Raw genomic sequence first — 22,042 nt, 5'->3', positions numbered from 1 at the left:
CTTCTCCCTCGCAGCTGGGGTGAAGTAATCCCGCTTTCCCAGATAAGATGGTGGCTGTGGTGGCGTGTGATGCACGCACGCACCCTCCCGCCCCGCCGAGCAGCCCCAGAGCGCTGCCCCCCCCGGCGCTTTCCCCGCCACCCTGCCCATCTCCCCTCCCAGTGTGCCCCGTGTCGGAGGTGCTGCAGCGAGGAGCCTGGCTGGGCGTGGGGGTGTGCTCGCTCCAAAGCACACCCAGGAATAACGGTTCATTTAACAGCTCTGAATGCTTCTGCCTTTTTAATTCTTTTTTTTTTTTTTTTTTGAGCTTGGCTTGGGTCGGGGGGCGTCCACACGGCAGCGTGTGGGGGCTCCATGCTCAGCGCATCCTGCTCGCCCCGTGGACAGGGGCAGTGTTGGTGATTACCTAGAGTCAGGCTAGAAAAGTCTTTGGGAGCCATCTGACCTTTGTACTTGGCTTGCAGGAAAGGTGAAGGTACTTCACACTTACGCACTCGTGTCTCTTTTGGATTTTTATTAGATAAAAATACCTGTGTGGGTGTTAGGAGCTGCTGCTCCGGGCTGATGGAGCCGCTGGGGCAGAGACTCAGAGTGTGTTTGCAAAGAGTCACAAATATTTAGTGGTAGTAGTGGATTTCCGTCGTACTCGGGAACTGGCTTAGGAATGGGGCTGGGAGGGGGGAAATCCAGCCCCAAACATCAGGATTAATGAGCTGGAGCTCTCTAATAATAATCAGACTTAGCGCTTCCAACTTCAAAGGGCTGTGTGGACGCTAAGTCCCTAATCCCGGGAGCGCTGCGTTCACGAGTTGTTTTTGTGCGTGGCTCTGCTGCTGGACGGGGGTCGGGGTGATTTGGGGCAGCTACATGTGGTCCCACCACCCACTGGAGACATGACTGTGTCCCCCCCCAGGGCTGCAGGTGGGAGGTGACGTTCCCTTGACATACCACCCCCCCCGGCCTAATCCGTGTTTGACCTTCTGGGGTGCATGGGAAAAACTGGGTCAGTCACCGCGTCTGTTCTCCCTTTGGGAAAATCTGTTGTTGTGGGTTGTGGGTGATCAGAGCCCTGTGATCCTGTGCAGGATGGCAGGATCACCCTGTGATCGGTGGCAGGATCTGGCCGCTGGTCCCTGGCAGACACCATACTGGTAGTGGCTGTGTCCTGGCTGTGCCACCCACTCGTTGCCAGCTCACTTGATGCTGCTCCTTTCCCAGCAAGGGAGAAATTCCCTTTTCGTGGGAATTCCCTCTTTCCTGGCAAGACGTGCCTGTGCCAGTATCACATGGTCCCTTGTAACCACCTGCAAACCTTGTGTGGAATCAACTTTCCAGAGCCCGCCCTGGGAAGATGGATGGTTCATAGGGACCATCTCCAGGAGAAAACCAGCCTGGCCAGTGGGACCCTCTTCCCAAGCAGCCACCCAGGGCTCTGCAGGGCTGTGGGGGGGTCACTGTGGGATCCCTGGTCTCCATACCAACTGCCCAATCCATGCCTGCACACACATGCCTTTGGTCTGTAGGATGAAGCCCCCACAACATGGGACAGGCTGGGAATTAACCTCAAAGTTCTGCCTGGCCTGAATTGGAAGAAGAGCAGAGTGTAAAGCAGTTACTTTTAATTTTCTCCATGCGTGTGCTCTCTCGGGGCATGGGGACTGGCACAGATAGAGGAATTTGAGGACGTCTTTCCAGCTACCAGTATTTTTTTGTTGTTTTTTTGTTCCTTTTTTTTTTTCTTTTTATTTGAGATCGTGGCATGGATGCCCAGAGGACCACCCAGTTAGAAAATGGAGCTTGTAGATTTTTTCCCACTGCCTCCTCCTATGACACCCCTGCCCAGTGGCAGCGGGTGGTTATTTCCATCACTTCTCCATTGGACATTATCACTTTCCTACTGTTTTGGATGCCGAGCAGCTGGTGGCCAGCAGCCCTGAGGCTGGAGCGTGTCAGCGTTGGGTCGCAGGCTTGGCTTTGATCTGGGACATTGCATCGATGGAGCTGGGATGCCCTGGGCCCGGGGTCTTATCCTGGCTTCATGCCTTGTCCAGAGGGTGACAGGGTGAGGGATCATGTCCTGGCCACGCTTTTCCCTCCACCCCTGCTCCCTGGGGGAGAAAAAGCCCTCACTTTCCTGGAAAGCAGCCCCCGCGCTTGCATTCCCTGCTCCCTGCTGCTTGTATCATGCTGCAAAAATCCGCCTCTACTTGACTAATTATTAGGACTGAACAGGGGGAGATTCTCTGCAAATGTCAAACTCGCCTGCCATGGTGGGCAGGGTCGTGGTGGCTGTCACCCCCAGGCAGCATCCCGCCCTTGGAGAGTGATGGGAGAGCAGCAGGAGCTTGGGATGGGTGTCACGTTAGGTGCTGGGGTCAGTTTGGGGCGCACTTAACCCTCTGCATGTCCCAAGGGAAGGGACGTGGCGGCGCCTTTGGGTGCTGGAGAACCGTCCCCTTTGCACACTGACTTGCTGCTGGGTTTTTGCATGGCGCCGCACCTTATCTGCACTGGCACCCGGCGAAGTGATAAATCCCCTCTCCAGCACTCTGGAGAGATGTTGTGGCTTCTCCCAGGCGCTGAGGAAGGCCAGCGGTGGGAAGTGGTTAGATACGCCTGCTTGCTGCCGGGCACGCCGGCTTCGGGGCTGCTCCAGGAGGAGCTGGAATTGTGAAGTCTGTTCTGTCCCACTTCATTTTGCTGCTGCTTTACAAGTTGCCAGTGCACGCTCCATCCAGCCTCATCCAGCTCCTGCTCCAACTGCCCAAGCTGGTGGCAGTGCTCAAACCTGAGCACAGCCCTGGGACCAGAGCTGGGGTGTTTGCAGAAGGAGGCCGGCTGTTTGCATGAAGGGTGAATTCAACCTTTCCCCTTCCTGTTCCTCCAGTCGGTCAGTCAGTCCTGCTGCCCACGCAGCAAACTGCCCAGGCAGCTCCGTCCCTTGGGGGTTTGCCAGTGGCTGGGTTGGCGCTCCTGGTGTGCCAGGAGGGCTGTGCTATGCACAGTGCCCACCAGCTGCCCCATGGCAGCAGCATCTGGTGTTCCTCTTGCCCAAGGTCTAGTCCATCCAGTCTGATTTTGCCTCGTCCTGGCTGTGGAGTTGTGTTGGTGGTAAAAGCCTGGCCTGGGATTTGCAGCTCTGGCAGCAGTCAGCTCGTGCCTGTGCTGGTGCAAAAATGTTTTGGCACGAGGTGGATGGAGAGGGGACTGTCCCCAGGCATCCAGGGTGGTCCCCCAGAGATGCCCAGGTCTTGTCCTGGAAGAAGCACTGTTTGGTCTGAACCCAGGGGTAGCAAGTGGCCACTTGGATGTGGAGTTGGGAATTGAGAGGGCTTTTGCTCTGGGAATAGTTGTGGATGCTCGCTGGCGGCACTGCAGCCTCTGTTCTGGGGCTTGGCCCTGCTCCCCTGCACGTCGCCAGGTGACAGACAGCAGAGGGGAAATGTTTTATGGGCAGGGAAACAGGGATGTAAGCTGCTTAACCACAGGGGCTGGGCTACATCCCGGCCCTTGGGATTGCTGCTGGAGCGCAGGTCTGCACAGCAGTGTTTGCAGAGCCTCCCGCTGGCCGGGGTCACAGGTCTCCAGTGGTCCTTATGGCATCCCGCTGGGAGCACGCAGGATGTTAAGCGATGCCTACCTCTCAGTTCCTAGAAGCTGTGCTGTGGGCAGGAAAACCTGCTTGGGTATCGCATCTCATTCCCTCCCTGAACACCATGTCACCTTCCCCATTCCTGCTGGGTGACGGCTGCTCCGACTCACGCATCAGCGATGTTCTCTTGGCTCCAAGGTGTGCAAAACTGAGAGCAGAGCAGAGCTGAAAACGCCCAGATTTCCTATTTTGAGGTTGCAACCACAGTGTTTGTGGTGACTTTTCCCTTGAACTGTGCCAGAAACAAGCCCCTGGCTCTGGGGAGCCCTGAGTGGGTCAGGAGCCAACACACAGAGGACAATGACCTTACTGTCCTTGCTCTGGGGCTGTGCTCTCTGTGGGTCTGGCTGAGAGCTGTGACCCTGTTGTGCTGCCCTGGGTCTGGGGAGTAATAGGTACTGCTGTCAGAGAGGCTCCTTTGGTGAATATTGGGGCTGAGCCCATAAGGGTGGTGGGCTGGGTTCCATCATGGGTTCACACCCGGTCCAGGTTGGGGACGTAGTTTTCTCCTGGGGCTGCTGGAAGCCCTGGCACTGCTTCCCTGGTGCACTCTGCTCTCAGTGCTGCAGGCAGAGCCTGAAGCTCCACTGCAACAATCCATTTTTCTTCCCCTTCCCGCTCAGTTGCCAAGCCTGAACAAAACAAGCCCTGCCTCCACCCGAGACAGGCTGATTACGTCTGCCGGCAGCCTAAACAGATTATCCCTCCCGCCACGCGCTCGGAGCCAGGAGTCTCTCCCGGCGATGGATTCGGACTTCCCTTGGAGCAGGTTGGGGTGGGTGGGGACTGGCTGTGGGGGCATCCCAGCCCACCCAGGTGTCTGGCACCGCAGTGGGGATGTGAGTGCTCTGCCCTGGGGGTGTCAGGACCCTAAGAGGGTAAGTGGATGCTGGTACAGCTCTGCTGTTCCACCTTGTGCAGTGAGCTTCTGCAGACACCCAGCACGGTGCAGCTCTGCAGGGTGCTGCTGAGCATCCTGCTTGACTGTCTGGTCTGCACAGGGAATGAAGAGGTGATGGTACCAGCAAAAACACAGCAGGTGTGAAAGCTTGTGCAGCAGGCAGCTGGTTGGTGTCACAGCCCACCTCTAGCCCCGTGATCTGGTGCTCCATGAGCTGCCACGCTCCTGTGACCCATCCTGCCCTCTGGAAGCAGGTGCCCTGGAGCCCTGGCGATGTGCAGAGGATCCTGTGTCACCCTGGGCTTTGGGAAGTGTTGAGTGGCTCTGCACGTCCTTCGAGCCCAGTTCCCCGGCTGCTGGGAGTCGCATTCCCAGTGCTGGTGGAGCTGGTTGGGGTGGTTTGTCCGTGCCTGGGCAGCATCAGCACAGCAGCCTGACAGCTTTGTGTAAACCCAGCTGGGGCCGCTTCCTTCTCTGCTTCCTCCCACCCGCCGTGCTGCCGGCGCTGGGCTGGAGGCAGCATCCTCCCCCTGGATACACCTTAGGCCTGTGGGCCGAGGGGATGAATGCAATGGCTGGGACAGCGACCTGAGAGGCAGGTGAGGAGCTGTGGCTGCTCCACAGCCCAGCTCCAGTGGCGGATCAAAGGTGGGATGGAGTGCCTGTACACTCCCAGAGGTGTGACAGGAAGTGGAGAGGTGACGTGGGGTTGTTTCTGCCTGAGTCAGCTTCCACCAGTCCCACGGGATCGGATGGAACTGGGCATCACCCCACTCCACCCCAGCAGCCACCCTCCACTCTGCTTTCCACGGCATTTTGTGGCTCACCCTACGGCCAGGTACCTTCTGGATAAAAGCAAAGCCACCTGCCCAGTGCCCAAGTACCTCGCGTGGCTGCTACCTGTGGAGAAACTACCTGGAGCTGCCCCTCAGATATCCCTGGAGCTTCCCTGGGAACCCCAGGGTTGCTCTAACACCATCCCTTAACTTGAGGTTGGACAGATCTGCTTGGAAGAGGGAATTTTTTTTGCTCTGAGCTCTTGCTCAGTGCTGGGTGTTGCATTTTCCTCCTCTTGCTGAGATTTCCAGAGGAAGCCAAGCCAGTGCGAAGCAATGTGTGACTCCAGCTCCCTCCTGGTGCTGTAGCACCCCCCGGACCTGCCTCCCACGTCGGGTTTATTTTAAACCTTGCTGCAGCAGGGCCATTCCAATGCAGGTGTGATGAGTTTATTTCAGACACTTCATGTTCTAATTCATATCCCTTTTATTTAGGCTTGTACCTCTCTGGGTATTTGCTTGGTTTTAGCAGGAGCTTGTTTTGGTTTGGCTTTAAAAAGCGCTGCTGTGTGTTCATCTGTTGACGGGTGGAACCAGGCTGCCCACGCTGCCTGGCTCTAATTCATACCTTTCAGCTATTTTGGTTTCAATATCTGAAATTGGATGCTTCTACCAAATTAAGTGTAGCCCACTGGTGGTTTTTTATGACGCTGGTGCAGAAATGACCATGCTCTATGTTAAGGGTGTGTATTTCAGGTGCTCAGTGCTTTATATTTAGGCAGTTGAGCCAAAATTGGAGTGGTTGAGGGCAAAATAATGTCTGCTGGGGGGGGTGAGCCAGGCTGAGGTAGGGCAGGGCTTTATGCCTGTGAGTCTGCTTGATGCTGGTGGTGTCCTCTGTTTTGGTTTCATGGTTACATCATCCCTGATGTGGCACTGGGACCTGCCTGCTGCCTGTCACACGGGGGGCTGTGTGGGGCTGGGCGCTGTGGGGTGCTCAGGGTGGTGTGGGATGACCCTGTGGGAGGGCTGCAGTGTTGTGGCTTTTGCTGGGGAGAGACTTTGCTCATGGGGCTTTGCTGGGTTGAGCACTTGACTGTGCCCAGGGGCAGTGCTGGGGCACGGAGGAGAGTACTGGGGGATGGAGGAGGGCTGAGCCCTGCAAGCAGCTTGGCTACCTGTAGCATCACCAGCGTGCCACCTTGGCATGGTGGTGCCAAGTGTTGGGGATGCTGAGTCCTGCCATCACTGTCATCCTCTTGTTCCTGGGTAATGGAGGCCACTTGAAAGATCTTCTCAAGCCCCAGAGCCGGTTGCTCAGGGCTCTCATGGGAATTTGGGGACCCCATTTCCTGTCACAGTGACCTGTTGAAGGGTCTCCAGTGGTCCATCTCCAGTTAGTTATTTGCAGTTCTGCTTTTTGCCTGTAAAACGGGAGAGAAATTTGGGAAATTCGGCTCTTCCGACCTGACTGTGGCCACATGCCACCGTGATGGGGATCAGTGGGATTCCCCACTCCGAAGTCCTGGGCACGGACGCGTCACGGGCGGCTCTGGGTGGGGGTGTGGGGCGCGGTGTGCCGGGGGGAGTGGCAAACAGGGCTCACCTGCCCTCACCTGCCGGGCGCTGGCAGTGTGGGCGGCACGGAGCCGGGCGCGGAGCCGGTGCCGGGCGGCTGGAGGTGCCATGGGGGCCATGGGCGAGCAGGGCACCAGCATCCAGGTGAGCTGGACAGGGATCACAGGGGTCTCGGGGCTCCTCACCAAACCAGGGGGGCTGCGGTGCCCGCGGGTGCCTTTCTGTGCCCCCAGTAGGGGTGAGGCTGCCGCTGGTCGTGGGAACAGGCGGGTGTAGGGGTGCCCTGGGATGCAGGAAAGCAACTCCCCAAAGTTTGGATCCCGCTCCCAGCGCTCCGTTTTCATTGATTTTGATCCCATTTAAAGGGGGAAGGAAGGAAGGTCTTCTCAAATCGTGTTTTCCCAGCTGCTGGGAGAACAACACACCGAGCTGGTATGTCACGTTGTGGAGGGGGATAAGAGATTTTGTTATTTCTTTTCACTTTATAAACAGTAAAAGGGCTCCTCCGGCGTGTTTCCAGTTTGCTTACTCAGTGCTTCATGCATTTGACAGTTTCTGGTGCATAGGCAGTTTCTTCTATTGTTTGCAGGGATTTTTCCAGAGGGGAAACTTTTTTTTAACATTACAAAACCACAGAAACTGGCAGGAGGAATCTAAGGGAGGTAACGAATTGGAAACAGTTTTAAACTTTAAGGAACAAGAAAGAAAAGAATGAAAGCAACAAGATGAACTGAATCATTTAGAGAGGAGCTGGGAACGTGTGTCCTTGTCGCTGCTTGGCTGGGCTGGGTTGGACGTGCGTGGATGTTTCGTGGTGGAAAGCAGCGTTCCCAGACCCAGGGGCTCCTGGAACTGGATCTGCCCTGGGTTTCCTCCCTCCTGGTATCTCTGTGAAGCCGCCTCACTGGTGTGGCAATGCCTTGCCACTCTTGCACCAGGATTTGGCCCCAGCCCTTGCCAGGTATTGGCTCATAGTTTGCATCTTGACAGGCAGCAGGAGCGGTGCCTGTAGGACTTTGTGTGGGAGGACGTTCCCAGTGCCCATCCCCATCCCACTGCTTGCCATGGCGTGGGCCTGCTTCGCCCTGGCCACTTCTGCATCTAAACCACTGGTGGAAAGAGCCTGGATATTCTTTTTTCCACTGATAAACGGCAGTGCTGCAAGTTTCTTTCCGGGTATTCTTTCCCTTTCTCTTCCCGGCCGGCTGAATGAGCTGTTTTCCCTCCTCCCGGCTCTGACCTTCCTGTGTGCTCAGCCGTGGGCTGCTGGCAGGGAGGAGCGGGCTGGCAGGGGCTGCCCTTGTGCAGGGAAGCAGGAGTTGGATGTGCACGGCACAGGAAGCGACCGGGAGCTGGAGAACTGCCAGCGCTGGGTAGTTTTTCCTCTCTTAATTAACAAACGGAAAACACCGAGCTCTCCTTTGGAGTGTGTTTTTGCTTTGGAGTAGAGGCACGCTGCCGATGGTGAGGGGAAGGACAATGAGGACGGGCTCTGCAGCCTGGCAGTACCCAGGAGTTGGCGCTCTGGGCACGATGCCACGCAGGAGCAGCTGTGTTTGGAGTCTGTGCCTGGGGTTTTGCCTCCTCCCGAGTTCCCGTCTCAGTCCCCTTGGCACACGGCGTGTGTCAAATCACGCGTTGCCATCAGGCACCGTGTTCCCCGCACTGGGAAAGCTGAGATTGCATGTGTGCAGGAGGCTGAGCTCACACAGCTGCCTTCGTGCTGAGTGCTGGTGCGGTTTCCTGTGGTCCATGACCATCGATTCCCTGTGGTGCTGATCCATGTTGAGCCGGTTTCCGCTGTGCCTGAGTGTTTCTCTGCTGTTTCTTTGCAGGCCAAACCCATTTATGGTGGCTGGCTGCTGCTGGCCCCGGAAGGAACGGACTTTGACAACCCTGTCCATCGCTCCCGGGTGAGTGAAGCTGAGACATCCTCTCCCCATGAAGTGGGTGGGGGTGACAGGAGGAGTAGCAAGGGCCTGTCCCTGCCCACAGGGGTGGCTGTGACCCCGGGAGTGCCGCAGGCACCTCCATGCACCCATCCCCTTGTGCAAACCAGGAAGCTGGAAGATGTTTCCTGCAGCAAGGCTTGAATGGCTTCTCTGGGATGCAAGGTTTCCTGTGCTGGGCAGCAGCCTGGGGCGCTGCAGGTGCTGGTCAGGCTCAGTCTGTGCAATTTTATTGCTTGTTGCTGTTGCTTTTTGATGCTGCATTGGTTGGCCTGACGTGTGCCGTGCTGTCAGGAAGGCTCTCAGGCCAGTGGGCTGTGGGCTGTGCAGCTCTGAGCCATGCTGGGACCATCAGAAAGCTCCCAGTTTTCCTTTGGGGCTTGGAAACAACTGCTTTGTTTTCTGCAACTCATCATGGGCATGTCCAGAGCTCTGGAGGGAGGCTGCATCCCACCTCCTAATGTGGATATGCTTGTGGCAGGCAAGGAAGGGGCTGAGAGCTGGTTGCCATTTGCTATAACCCTGCAGAGCTCTGAAGCCAAGTGTTGGCAGCAGGGACCTGCAGACAGAGCAGGACACACTCAGCTCCTTCCCAAAGGGGTTTGCTCATGGCTGGCACAAACAGCAGCATCATGTGGGGTCGAAGCATTGCCCACTTTCCTGCCCTGGGGGGTGTGAGGCCCAGAAGGATGTGGCCAAGCCAGTGTCCTTTCTCCACTGGCTTGTGACGAGCACTTTCAGCCTGTCCCCCAGCTTGTCTTTCACGGAACTTGCTGCTGGGGCTGCCAGGATAGGGCTGTCTTGTGCGTGGGAGGGATGGCAATGGTCCCTGAACCCTCTGTCATGCAGCCAAAATGCTCTCAGAGCTGTTGGTAATAAAAAAATTGCTCCCGAGTGAGCAAGAATTGGGTTCTGAGTTCAGCCTGGGGTATATGGGTCATTATTTGGAGTCACAGCTAGTACCAGGCTTGCTGGCCCACCATTAAGGGGACATGAGACCCTAGTTCCCCCCAGGCTCTAGGCTGCCTGCTCAGCTGGGGCTTGTGGAAGTGCACAGGGCCCTTGGTAGTTTTGCTTGTCCCAGAGCACTCTGGACTTTGCCCAAAGGGCTGAGAAAAGCAAGATAAGAATTGCTGCACTGGGGCTATGAATCCAGGACCTTTTTTATTTCAGCTTGCTGAACCAGTTTTTGCTCTTGGCTGAAAACAACCTGGCACACATGAAAAAAGCAGTTTTCCAGCCAGATCAGTTCTCCAATCTGGTTTGCTGTGCAGCTGCAGAAACAGCAGTACCAGCACAGTGCCAGGACCGCCTGGGCAGTGCCACCCTGGAAGTACTGCCACCATCCAAATCCAGCTCATGCAGTGCTGGGGGACTTTTGACATGACACCCTGTCACCCTCCAGCACTGGGTGCTGGAATAGGTGATGCAGGATGAAGCTGAGGGCTGGGAGCAGTTACTTTGGGGATCCTTCTGCTGTCCCTGGTATTCCTGGCATGAAGCTGAGTCAGGAGAGGTTCAGGTTAGATATGAGGGAAAGGTTTTTCACCCAGTGGGTGGTTGAGCACTGGAACAGGCTACTCAGGGCAGTGGTCAGAGCCCCAAGCCTGCTTGAGTCCAGGAAGTGTTTCGACAGTGTTTCAGGCACATGGTGGGATTGTTGGGATGTCCTATGGAGGGGCAGGAGTTGGACTTGATGATTCTGATGGGTCCCTTCCAACTCTATGTATTCTGTAGTTCCTGCAGGTCTTGGGTTTCTTGGAGAGCAGTGACAGGGCTTGTAAAGACAAAAGAATCTTCTGTCTTTAGTTATTTTTCTCCTCTGTATAGTTAAATCAGGGCAGTTTGGGGTCTGTCTGAATGCAGAGAGGAGCGGGGTGGGGAAGAAACCCCAAAACAGCTTCCTTTGGGTGCCCACAAAGCCAGACAGTAAATCAACAATGGGCGATGTGGGCTGGTGCACGCAGACCCCCAGCTCCTGTGCAGCTCCAGGGACTGGTGGGCACTGCTGTGACCCAGCTCTCTGTCTTCTCTTGCAGAAATGGCAGCGTCGGTTCTTCATCCTCTACGAGCACGGGCTGCTGCGCTACGCCCTCGACGAGATGGTGAGTGCTGCCGGGCACAGACACAGCCGTGTCCAGGATGTGGGGATCAGCCAGGGTTGTCTTCTGCCCTTGGAATGCTCTGCCAAGCTGGAGGAGAGTTGTGCTCGCTGGGTTTGACTCGATGCCAGGCTAGGTTTGCGTGGGAGCTTGGTGGATGGTCTGCAGAGGATGGTGGGTGTTTCGGAGGCGTGTGGGTCCCACCTGGTGTGGTATTCCTGGCAGGAAGCACTGGGGGAAACCCCAATGTCATCCCCCCCCTCCTCCCCTCTTCCTGCCCTGTTCCTTGGTGCCAGCTGGGTTTTGGTGGTGGTGAATCACCTTGGCAGTGTCCGGGAAGAAGGCCCTGCCTAGTGATGCCCGTGGAAAGTAGGTCAGCTGGAACGCTTTCCCACTGCTTGCCCGCCCCGGAGCTGCAGCATGCCACCAGCACTGCTCCTGTTGGAAAACAAGAGGGGGGATCAAAGGAAGGGAAACCCCTCCACAGCGAGCTACAGAGTGAGGCTGAAGAACCCAGCGTGTCAACCCTACCCTGACCACCCTGGGCTGCTGATTTGTCCTCCTGGCTACAGCAAGCCTGTGGGAGGGTGTCTGAGATTGTGTGTGCTGGCACAGTGGGTACCCATGTGCTGAGATCCACCTGGGCAGGAGGTTCACAAAGCCACTGGGCGCAGTGCACCTGTGGAACAGGGACACACAGGAACCTGTGTCTGTGGTGGGGAGGCTCCCTACAAGGTCAGTGTGCCTTGGTCCTCCTCCAATGCCTCCTGCGAGGGCACTGTGGGATGGGGAGGCACGGCAAGTGTGGCTCAAATTTCATGCCGTGTGTTTGTTTGTATTTTCACTTGGGGTTGGTCCAAGTGCCCTAAATAATTTAAATGTCTTCCGTAGGAGCGGGGGAGGCTTTAATACATTTTCAGTGTCAGCAACCTGGCTCTGCACTGGGCTGGTGTTTCCTGTCCTAACCCTGACAGAACAGTGGTTTGTGTCTGGCTGGAGCAGGGAGATGCCCCAATGTGAGGTAGAGGTACAAGGATGCTAGGAAACACAATCTGGGGGGGTTTTTTGCCTCTTTGCATCCTGAGAAGCTTGACCTGCCCCAGATTCTGCTGCATCTGGGCAGAAGCACCCGGGCAGTGCCCCAACCCTGTGCACCCTGGGGGACTATTGCCAGAGAGCACACAGAGGACAGCAGGAGCATCCTGTGGTTCTCCAGGTGTCTCTTGGGCTTTTTCCCCTTGAGAAGGGAGAAAGTGGAAAAATACAAACAAAAAGGGAATGTGCACATGTGCAGCGTGGGATGGTGTCCTGGGCAGTGTGACATCCCACCATGCTGGCACCTGCACTTGCTGCCCCCATGGCCCTTTGTGGTGCCATTGGAGGTGGTCAGGAGAGTCCGGCCTTGCCATAGCTGAAGGAGACAGTCACGGATCCTTCCTCCTCATTGGAGTCTGACACATGGTGTAAAAATACTCTCCTGACCTTTCTGTGGAGCACGTCCCTGCGTGGGATCTGTGCTGCTGCCTGCACCAGCTCTGCTGTCACCACCCCACAGCATCAGGCTGTGATGACTGAGTGTTAGGGGTCACTGGAGGGGACTGGTGGCACTCAGGTCAGGCTGTGGGGGATGTGAGGAGCCAGTCCCGTGCCCCAGCACCTCAGGCATTGCTGCAGGGCACTGATTCCTCCCCTGAGGTGTTCTGAGGTGTTCTGCTCCCTGCCTGTGTCTCTCCTCTCCTCCAACTGTGCCGGCTCCTTGCCGTGTCCCCACCACCTCCACAGGCTGGGAAGGAGTAACAGGGCTGGGGCCTCACCCAGGGGGACGCTGTTTTTTCTGTGAGGGATCCACTTTGCAGCCCTTGCAAATGGGATGATCTACCCCCAGTGTGCCCCAGTTCCCCTCAGGAGCTGAGTGGGGGTCCCGTGGGGGCCTCGGTGCAGAGCAGCCTCCGCAGCGTGCGGTAGCTGGGCAGCAGCTGGCCAGAGACCTCCCAGGCAGTTCCAGGCTGGGATTGAATGGCTCTGCCTTGAACCTTTTAGACGTTAATTTTGTGGGTTTGGCAATTTCTGCTGTCATTAAAAATGGGATTGGAGGGAGGGGTGAGCTTGGGAGGGCAGTCTGGGGCTGGTGATGGTGGTGGATGTGCTCCTATGCCTGCCCAGGGAGACTCTGCTCCTTGCTCCCAGCAGGTGGGAGAGCAGTGGGGTGTGGAGGGGCGGCTCAAAGGCACAAGCTGGGGAGACTTCAGGGGTCCCAAAAGATGTCAATGCTGCAGAACAGAGCAGCCTTGGGCACAGGGGCCTTTTGCCATGGGGTGGGTCAAGTTTGTGTTGGATTGGAGCATTTTGGGCATGGAAGCTGGGACAAGCAGGCACCAGCCACCCCACTGGCATCCAGCTACCTCCTGAGACTTGAGCTGATCCCAAGTCTATGCTCAGGCTCGGCCTCCTTTCTGTATGTCTGTCCTTCTGTCTGTCCTTTCTCTACCATATTTCTGGTCTGAAAACTCAAACTTCTGCATGATGGCCACAATGGGGAGGATGTGCACAGACTTATATCCCCTTGAACCAGGCTGAGCTGCCAGACTCTCTCTCTGGGGTCTCCCTCTTTCTGCTGGATACAGTTGCTGGCACCCAGAGCCTGCCTGGCCCCTGGGAATGCCAAGCAGATCACATCCCCTTCCCCTCCATGGGGAGTGTGCCAGCAGCCGTTCCCAGCTCTGCTGAGCCCTGGCTAAGCCGAGCCTGCTCAGACGTGCAGAAATTCCTCCCTCCCAGCCGCGGGTGGATATGGAGGTTGTCTGATCACTCAGGGTTGCCTTCCCATGCTGAACCCCCGCAATTACCCCTCAGCACTGACTTGCTCCTGCTGTTTGATAAACCTTCATGCTGGATGATGACAGGGGAAGCAGCTGAAGTATCCAGCAAAGCCTGTCTTCCATTGAGGGAACGCAGCAAAGAGGGTGACAGGAAGTCGGGGACAGGCTTGGGATTGAGCTGCTGTGTTGTGAGTGTCCGAGGACAAGTTTCAGTTCTCCTGGTAAAACACCCTGTGGTCCCCAGTGAAACCACAGCGGCTGCTGCCACGGGAGAGCAGCCTGGCACCACGGTGCTGGGGTGGTTTGGAAGGTTTTGGTTGGGATATGGGAGCTGCCACAAGAGCAGTGCCGGGCTAAGGGGATGGAGCCAACGAGTGGCAAGTGCAGAGCTTCTGCCTCCTTTTGTTTTGATTGCTGCGATCTATAATTAGCGGTGGAGGTCTCTATAAATAGAGCCCTGCTGCGTGGGAACGTAGTGGAGAAGAGGCAGGAGGGGCTTTGTAGGGATGGAGAGCTCTGCCTAATCCCTCCCTGGACCTGCAAGTGGGCCCATGGCCTCAGTGCTGCCTGGGGGTGGATCCAGTCCTGTGGCTAGAGCAGGTCAGAGGAGAAGGTCTGGATCTCCAGCACAGCTTGTTAATTATTCATTACACATTCATGGGCCAGGCCTTGTCTCTGTGCTTCAGTTTGCCCCTGTGCCACTTTTCTTGAGCTGGGATTTATACTAGGTTGGCATTTTGCATCCTCCCTGGAGGTATTCTCCTGTCACTGCAGGCCTCCTTTCAGTCTGCCTGAGACTAATAATTTTGGGGTTTTTTTCCTTTGTGCATATGGTGGTTTGAAAGTAGGACAAAATTCAGGCTCACCTGGGAGCATCTCAAACCTACAGGTGTTGTGGGTAACTAATGCCAAGTGAGAGCATTTTCTGGATGGGCTTGCAGTGGTTCAGGAGGAGCATCCCTGGACATGACATATCCTTCTCCCAACAAATTGGACTCACTCGATGTCTGGCACCTTCCAGCGTGGTAAAGGGTGAGGATGGGCTGTGAACCCTGATTCTACCCCTACCCCAAATTTGCTGGAGTCAAGTTGCTTTCTAAAATTGGGAAGGGGTCTGAGAGGATGCTTAAACCACCTCAGTACCAAAGTTTGCTGGGGTTGGGTGGTTGTGTTCTCTGTGGCAGCATTGCAGACCCTTCCTGGGCTCACAACACAGTGGTCCTGCTCCTAAATCAGGAACTCAGATGGATCATAGTATCATTAACCTCAGTACAATGAAACGGACATCCCTGCTCCAGCCTGTGATGGCAGGGAAGGAGGTCAGGAGGGAGCTGGGAACTGATGGGACTGGGGTAGGATGAAGAGCGAGGCCAGCCTGGCATCTGGGAATGGTTAGGGGAGCACTGGGACCCCTGGGATGGGTGTATAAATAGGAGAAGAGAGGCCAGCTCAGAGGTGGGAGGTCTGGCACCACACAGGGGGCTACAGGGTCACATCTGGAGCCCTGCTCGGCCCCAGGCCCCACTCCTGGCCATGGAAACCTAAGGAATTGATAAATGGTTAAAAAAGGAGACAGATGTAAGCATTGGTGGCTGCTGGAGGGGGATCAGAGGGAGGGAGGGAGGGATGCGTGCTCGGTGATGCTGTGATCCACAGACCTGTGTAATTGTTTCCTAATTGACCCCCTCCAGAGTCCTCTTTATTTGGAGGAAAGGGGCATTTCAAAACGTCACCGTCAGCAGAGCTGCGCTGTGTTAATTTTTATCGTAGTTGCCTCCTTTGTCATCTGTATTGTTTTAAAAAGCCAAGAACCCGTGTGTGTGTTTTTCTCCTCCTTTTCAGATCAAAGCAGTTTATTTCAGTTTTGGCACAGAATGGAAATTCATTGGCAGGGATTAAAAACGGACCTTAAACATCCTGGCCTCTCTGTCCTTACTTTTTCCACAGGTTTTGCCATTTAAGTGTTTCCAAGCTCTCCCTGCCCCCTCCTCTGCTGGAGCACCAGGCTTTACAAACCTTATTCCCCTCGTCCCCAGTGGTTTCCCCCCATGGACATAATTTCACCAGTGCCTCTGTTTGCCAGATCAAGACTTTCAGTTTCTGTTTAGCATAAAAAGCTTTTGGCTTGAATCAAAGTGTGTTTGAAATTTAAAGCAAGCTGAGACAGAAAGGCTGGAAGGGAATGAGTGTGCGAGACTTGGACAGTGGCAGGGACCCCCATCCCAATTTTTTTCCGAGACTGGATGGGATCAAGTCAGGGTGGGTCCTGCAGGGTGGATGATGATCTGTGAGGAGGTTTTACCTGGGGTGTTTAGTGCATATCTCAAAGATGATGCAGTAGCATCTTTGAAGGATTTGTTATGTTTAATTTTCAATACTGATTTTGGGGAAAAAAAAATCCATGAACCTACAGGGAGCCCTGGGAACTCGTTCCCCAGGACATTGCTGAAGCCAGGACCAAGCAGCCTTGAAGGGGGTGTGAGGAGGATACACAGATCTTCCTTTGTGGTTTTATATTAATGTCTTGCTTGATCCTGATCCAAATGTCATTACTGGGTTGGGTGTGGGGATCCTGTAACGGTGACTTGGGGGTTCATGTCTTCTCATTTCTTTCTGCCCAAAGTGTCCTGCCCCAGGTGCTGCTGGAGGTGGGTCCTGGTGTCAAGAACCTGTGGGCTCCTTCATGACTGGTTCCTACCCTACTGTGCCCTCTTGTGTTTTACCTCTTTTAGTTTGACTTAGTGTGTTTGGGAAGGTAAAACTGCTGAGCTGCACAAGGGCAGTTTGGGGAGGCTGAGGGAACAGGAAAGGGCTGCTCCAGGGATGGCTCCAACACCAGTCCTGGTGACCAGACACCATCACCGGGGCCCCAAAAGTGCCTGGCTTTATTGTGAGCTTTGGAGAACACTGTTGTCCCCATCCCAGTGCCCCAAGAAGGGCATTTGGTGCCTACAGGACCCGCTCGGGAGAGGCCCAAGTGTGAAGCAGTCCATGGTGGGAAGTTTGGGAGTTAACAGGCAGTGAGAGGATGAAAGCAGAGTTGGGAGAGCTTGATCCAGCCAGCGACCTCCTAACACAAGCTGCTTTGATGACCTGGCCCAGGTGCTTCCTTCCTGGAAACAACACAGCCCCCATTGTCTTCTGCAGGGCGAGCCGCAAAGCTGGAATTGCTCTTAGGCTGCGCAGTGAGGACAGGTTCAAGTGGCTCCATCCTTCTGCTTTTTCCCCACTCCTCGTCTCTTGAGACCTAGCAAAGACATTTGTGTAGAAGACGTGTGCCAGACCAGTGAGGGAAGTGAGCTGGAGTTTAGATTGCATTTATCTTGTTCACGGGAGGCAGAGTGAAACAGGCACTTACAGCAGCTGGAATTTCTTTGTGACTTCTGGAAACCTGGGCTCCATACCCGTGGCCTTCAGCCTGGCTGTGGGCTCTTGGTGAAGGAAAGATTGTGATTTACTGTAAAATGTTAATGTAGAAATCAAACTGATGGCATTTAGCAGCAAAGATGTCAGGGCTGGCAGTGAAATGACACAGCTAAGGCCGAGCACAGTTACCATCACATGAGCCCTGTGGTCCCCCCCAGGCAGCAGAGGAAGTGGGTACCTGATCCCAGCTCTCTCCAAGCCAGGGCAGTCCTGGGCTTCCAAGCACCCGTGCCAGTCCACAGGGACAGGAGTGACCGAACCACCCAGGGAACCAACCAAAACACAATTTTTTTGCCCTGCTGTTGCTTGGTGCTGGAAAGGGGCTGTGAAATGAGGTGCCTGTGGTATGGCCCCGAACCTGCCACCTGCACTCTGTGGTGAGGATGGGTTGAGTTTAATTCTTTCCAGCCCTGTCATTGGCCACCAGAGGAGGTCGGCAAGGACCACCAGTGGGCTACAGGTTGGGTAACGCTGGGCAATTGTATCCCTTTTCCTGCTGCTTAAAGGAATCTTTAGAAGCAGCAGCATCCCAGTGGCTGGCAAATCCCTGTTCCCGCCGAGGATCCCATCCCTGCTGGGTGGCATGGGATATCCTGGCGTTGCCTGATGGGATTCAGTGCTGCAAAACCCTCGGTGACAGCTCAGAGAGGAGGACGAGGACGTGAATGGAACAAGGCAACAAAGCTGCTCCAAAAATCAAAGCGCGTTCCCCCTTTTTTTCCCCCGGCAGAGATCCTGTATTCATTGATTGTTGACATGACATATGTGGGTTGGAGAAAGGCAGCGGCAGCTTCTGGCAGGGGAGGAAGGGGCTGGGGGGGCCAGAGGGGCTCTGCAAGCCGAGATGCTGATTACCAGGGGCAGCAAATAGCTTGCAGCTGCCTCTGCTCAACACGCTCTTTGTGGCGCTTGCAGCCACTCTTTGGACGCAGCTATTTTTAATTTCCCCAAGCGCGCACAAAGCAAAGGGGGTGGGCGATGCCGCCGGCGTCCCCCCTTCCTGCCCCCCGCTCCCACCCCTTTCCCAGCCAGCCCTGCGCTTCCCAGCTTCCTCCCAGCCTCCGGGGAATGTGGGGAGCTGCACTCCCCTGGTTTTTTGGGGTTTTTTTTTTTTTGGGAGCCGGCCTTGGCTTTCCCCCCCGCCCTGCGCCAGTGTGTGCGGGGAGCTGGGAAAATGCAGAAATAAATAAATATGCAATTAGGCAGCTGTCCAGCTGTGGAGGGGGGGGCGTGCTGCAAAAAGAGACTCCGGCCAAATTTTGGAATGCCTGAGAAAGCGGCTGGAGCCGTGGGCGAGCGCGGGGTTGTGGGCTTCCCACCACCGGGACAGAGAAGGGGTGGCTGTGACTGCCAAAGAGGAGGAGGAGGAGGGAGGGTGGCATCTCCCAGCCTTGGTCTCGGGGGGTTCCCCCCGAAGACAAGGCATGTTTGTGCTGAAGGTGTGATGAGAGTGAGGGGTCTCAACCAGCCCCCGGCGGGCTCTTGCAACAGCTCAAGACCAATTTTTCTTCCACCGGTGTTTTTGGGGCCAAAAGCCAAGGTGTGCCCTCTGTTCAAGCAGCAACACGGTTTGGGGTTAATAAATTACTTATTTGCAGTCCTTGTTCCTCTGTTAGGTAAGCATTGGTGAATATGATATTTCTGCTTTATCCCAGACATGAATTATTCATCAGGTTTGGAGTCTGTAAAAGGGATGTTGTCAGGTTAAAACTTGCGTGGAGACAAACCGAGGTCTTCAGTGAGGTTTTGTAAATGGCTTTTCTCAGGGTTTTTGCTGGAGTCTTTCCCCTTTTTTTCTGTGCTGTTTTGAGGCATTTTTGGTGAAAAATGAGAATTTCCAGGCCGGTTTGATTAGTGGTCTTGCTCATTGAGTTATCATGGGCTGTAAGATATTAAAAAAAAAAAGCCACCAAAATACTCTTTTTCCTTCCTGCTGGACCAGGTAAACAGCGTGTGAATGTGCTTTTGGTAATACATGTTTTATAAGACCTTTTTATTTTGCCCTGTTCCTTCAAAGGTATGGAAGAGACTCATTCCTGCAGTCATTGAAGTCTGACTGCAAGTAGGCAGCAAGATAAAACAGCCAGACAGCCTTGCTGGAAGTTAAAATTACCATAGGTAAATCACGTGTGCAGCAACTTCATTTACCCTTCACCTCCTTCCTGGAGGATCTGATCCAGGAGCTGGTTTGTTGGAGTGTGTGCTAACAGGCTTGTACCCCTCCACCCACCACAGGCAGCTCAGCTCTTCCAAGACTTCTTCCACTGTTATGGGAGAGCAGGTCCCTGGGGCAGAGGTGCTGGGGAGAGCTGGGAAGGTCCCACCTACCATGGAGGGTTTTTCCCCCCATGTTTTCCTGGCATGCACCCCACAGCCATGACCTATTTCTGCTGTCATGGTACCCCGTGCCATGGGGCTGCAGGGAAAAAATCCTTCCCTGTGAGGGTGGGGAGGCCCTGGCACAGGTTGCCCAGAGAAGCTGTGGCTGCCCCATCCATGGAAGTGTCCAAGGCCAGGCTGGACAGGGTTTGGAGCAACCTGGGATAGTGGAAGGTGTCCCTGCCCATGGCAGGGGATGGAACGAGATGGTCTTTTAGGCCCCTTCCAACCGAAACCATTCTGTGATTCTGTGATGTGATCCTGGGGGTCCTCACTCTTGCACGACCCGTGCCTTGGGTGCTGTGGCTTTGGGTGCCATAGCTGTGGGTCTCCATGATTTTGTGGCCAAACAGTGCCCTGGAAACCTGCAGCAAGGCCAAGGTTGCTCTCGCACCATGGCCCACGATTGTCACCACTCTCCTCCCAGTTCCCTTTGCTGTGGGTGATGGGGTCCCTGGGCAGAGGAGGCAGAAGGGACAGGCCTGCAGGAGTGATTTTAGAAGTGTCCCAGCAGCATCCTGAGCTCACACGGGATTTCCACCTGTTGTGGTGCTGTGGCTGGAGAGAAAAGGTGGGGTTTTGGAGCACACCCAGCCTTGGCCCTTTCCTCGTTTCATCAGCCGTGTTGCGATCGCATTGATAAAGTCACAGGGATCACCAGGGCGCTGGGGAGCTACTGGGATATAATTAGGGTTTTGGTTCACTTTCCTGGCTGCTTTCCCGTTAGGGGAGGGGCAGTAGGGATTATGGATGGAGCAGATGTGTGGAGGGAGGGGACGCTTGGCTTGCATGGGAGGTTAATGCTGTGCACAGGCTGATGCTGGGGGGGTGAAGTCTGTCATCCCAGGCATGGGGGATGGAGAAAATCTTCTTGGGCTCACCCCCCTCGGATTCATCAGCCCCAGATTGCTCCTCTCTGCTGGGGTCGAATGGCTGCTCCCAAAGGAGAGGTTGCAGAGTGCTCCTGGGAGCAGCTCATGGCTGTGAACTCCCTCCTCTCCCTGAACTCCTCTGGAAGTGCAGGAGCCAGATGTGAGCAGCAGGTTTAGGGAGAAAACACTGCTCCCCTGGGACACGGGGACAGCTCCAGCAGTCTGGTGTGTTATTCCCAATCTTTTCCTGGGTGTTGGAAGCACTTTTTGCCCTGGGTGCCAGTTGCCTTTGAACCTGGTGGTGCCTGGCTGGCCAGGATGGCTCTTTGCCGTCTGCACCAGCACCTCCACCACACCTTGCATGTGGCAGCAGAGCCCAGCTTGAGTTGTTGCTGGGTGGTCTCCTTGCCACACAACAGCTGTGTGTGCCTGTTGGGAGCTTGTCTTCTAGGAACTGGCCCAAAAGCCTCCCATTTTGTGCCATTCAGTGGGATGACCAACAGTCAAAGTTCAGAAAACGCTCTCCAGCTGTCACCTGGACTTTCGGAAAGGTCTGCAGAGCTTGTCAGGAAGCTGCTGGGAGCAACACAGAGCAGGTATGGGGTTTTTTGTGGGAGTGTAAGTGTAGGGTGTAGGATGTGGGTGCTGCTTGTTTGGCCAACCCGACCCAACCTCTTGTGCTTGGGTTGGCCCTTGCCCCTCCAGCTGCAGACCCCCGAGCGCCCTGGGAGCTCGGCTGCCTGGTATTCCCAGCCCTGCAGGAAGCTCTGCAAAGCTCATAAGAGCAGCGCTGGGGAATAATGAGATTTCCAGACTAATTTGTCCGGATTCAAGAACTTCCACTGAAGCATCTGCGCCCGTGGGAGTTGCCCGAGCCTCCGGTGGATCTGGTGCTGCTGATCCCCAGGATTGTCCTCTCCTCCCCTGCAGTTGTTGAGGGCTGGTGCAAGACATATTCTTGACAGTCCTTAGGGGTGAGGGGGTCCTCAGGGAAACCCCACCACAGCAGCAGGGCAGTGCAGGGCCCTAAGTTATCCGGAGCTCCAGGCAGCAGCTGTTGGAGGTGGCTTCACACGGCTGTGATGGTGCTGATGGCTCAGTCTGTCGCTGTGTGTCTGCTCCTATTCCTCTGTTCAGTTGCACTTGCAGGAGAGGTTGTGGAATGGCTGGAGACTGGGAGACCTGTGCCTCCTTCCCTTCTAGCCTGGAGAGGAGATGGATTCACTTAGGGAGGTACAGGGATTTGATTGATTTTATTTGCTGTTTTCCTTGGATGACCCTTGCCTTGGTCATGTTTCCCTCACCCCCATGAAGCAGAAATCCAGGTCCAACTGTGGTGGAACAGGGCTGTCCAACACAGGTGGAGATCATCCTGCCTTGATCCAAGTTTTCAACCCCCTGACCTGTCTCCAAAATTGGCACCACTGTGTGTATAACCATCTTTGTATGGGGGTGACCTTCTGGGAACGTGGTTTCTGGTGTTTGGTGAAGCCCCTTGCTCCTGGGGAGGGACATGGGAGCCGGCATTCCTGGAGGTGGTGGTGAGCTCCTGCACATGTGAGCCTGGCAGCGCCGTGCAGGGACCACC

The 22,042-nt window shown here is 55.4% G+C and overlaps 1 protein-coding gene across 8 annotated transcripts in view; it reads left to right on the top strand.

Annotated features, from left to right (window-relative positions):
- MPRIP (myosin phosphatase Rho interacting protein) overlaps positions 1–22,042 on the top strand; it is a 78,681-nt gene that overhangs the window by 2,373 nt on the left and 54,266 nt on the right. For all 8 annotated transcript variants that reach the window (XM_027683874.1, XM_027683868.1, XM_027683873.1 and 5 more), the window contains exons 2-3: positions 8,743–8,820; positions 10,896–10,961. In XM_027683874.1, the coding sequence (XP_027539675.1) occupies positions 8,743–8,820; positions 10,896–10,961 (144 nt within the window). The remainder of the gene's footprint in view (positions 1–8,742; positions 8,821–10,895; positions 10,962–22,042) is intronic.

This window comes from Neopelma chrysocephalum, unplaced genomic scaffold (genome assembly GCF_003984885.1).
Source record: "Neopelma chrysocephalum unplaced genomic scaffold, ASM398488v2 Primary Assembly neopelma1_65, whole genome shotgun sequence".
Lineage (NCBI taxonomy): Eukaryota > Metazoa > Chordata > Aves > Passeriformes > Pipridae > Neopelma > Neopelma chrysocephalum.
Note: the sequence above shows the minus strand (reverse complement) of the source record. Positions and strands in the feature narration are given on the sequence as shown.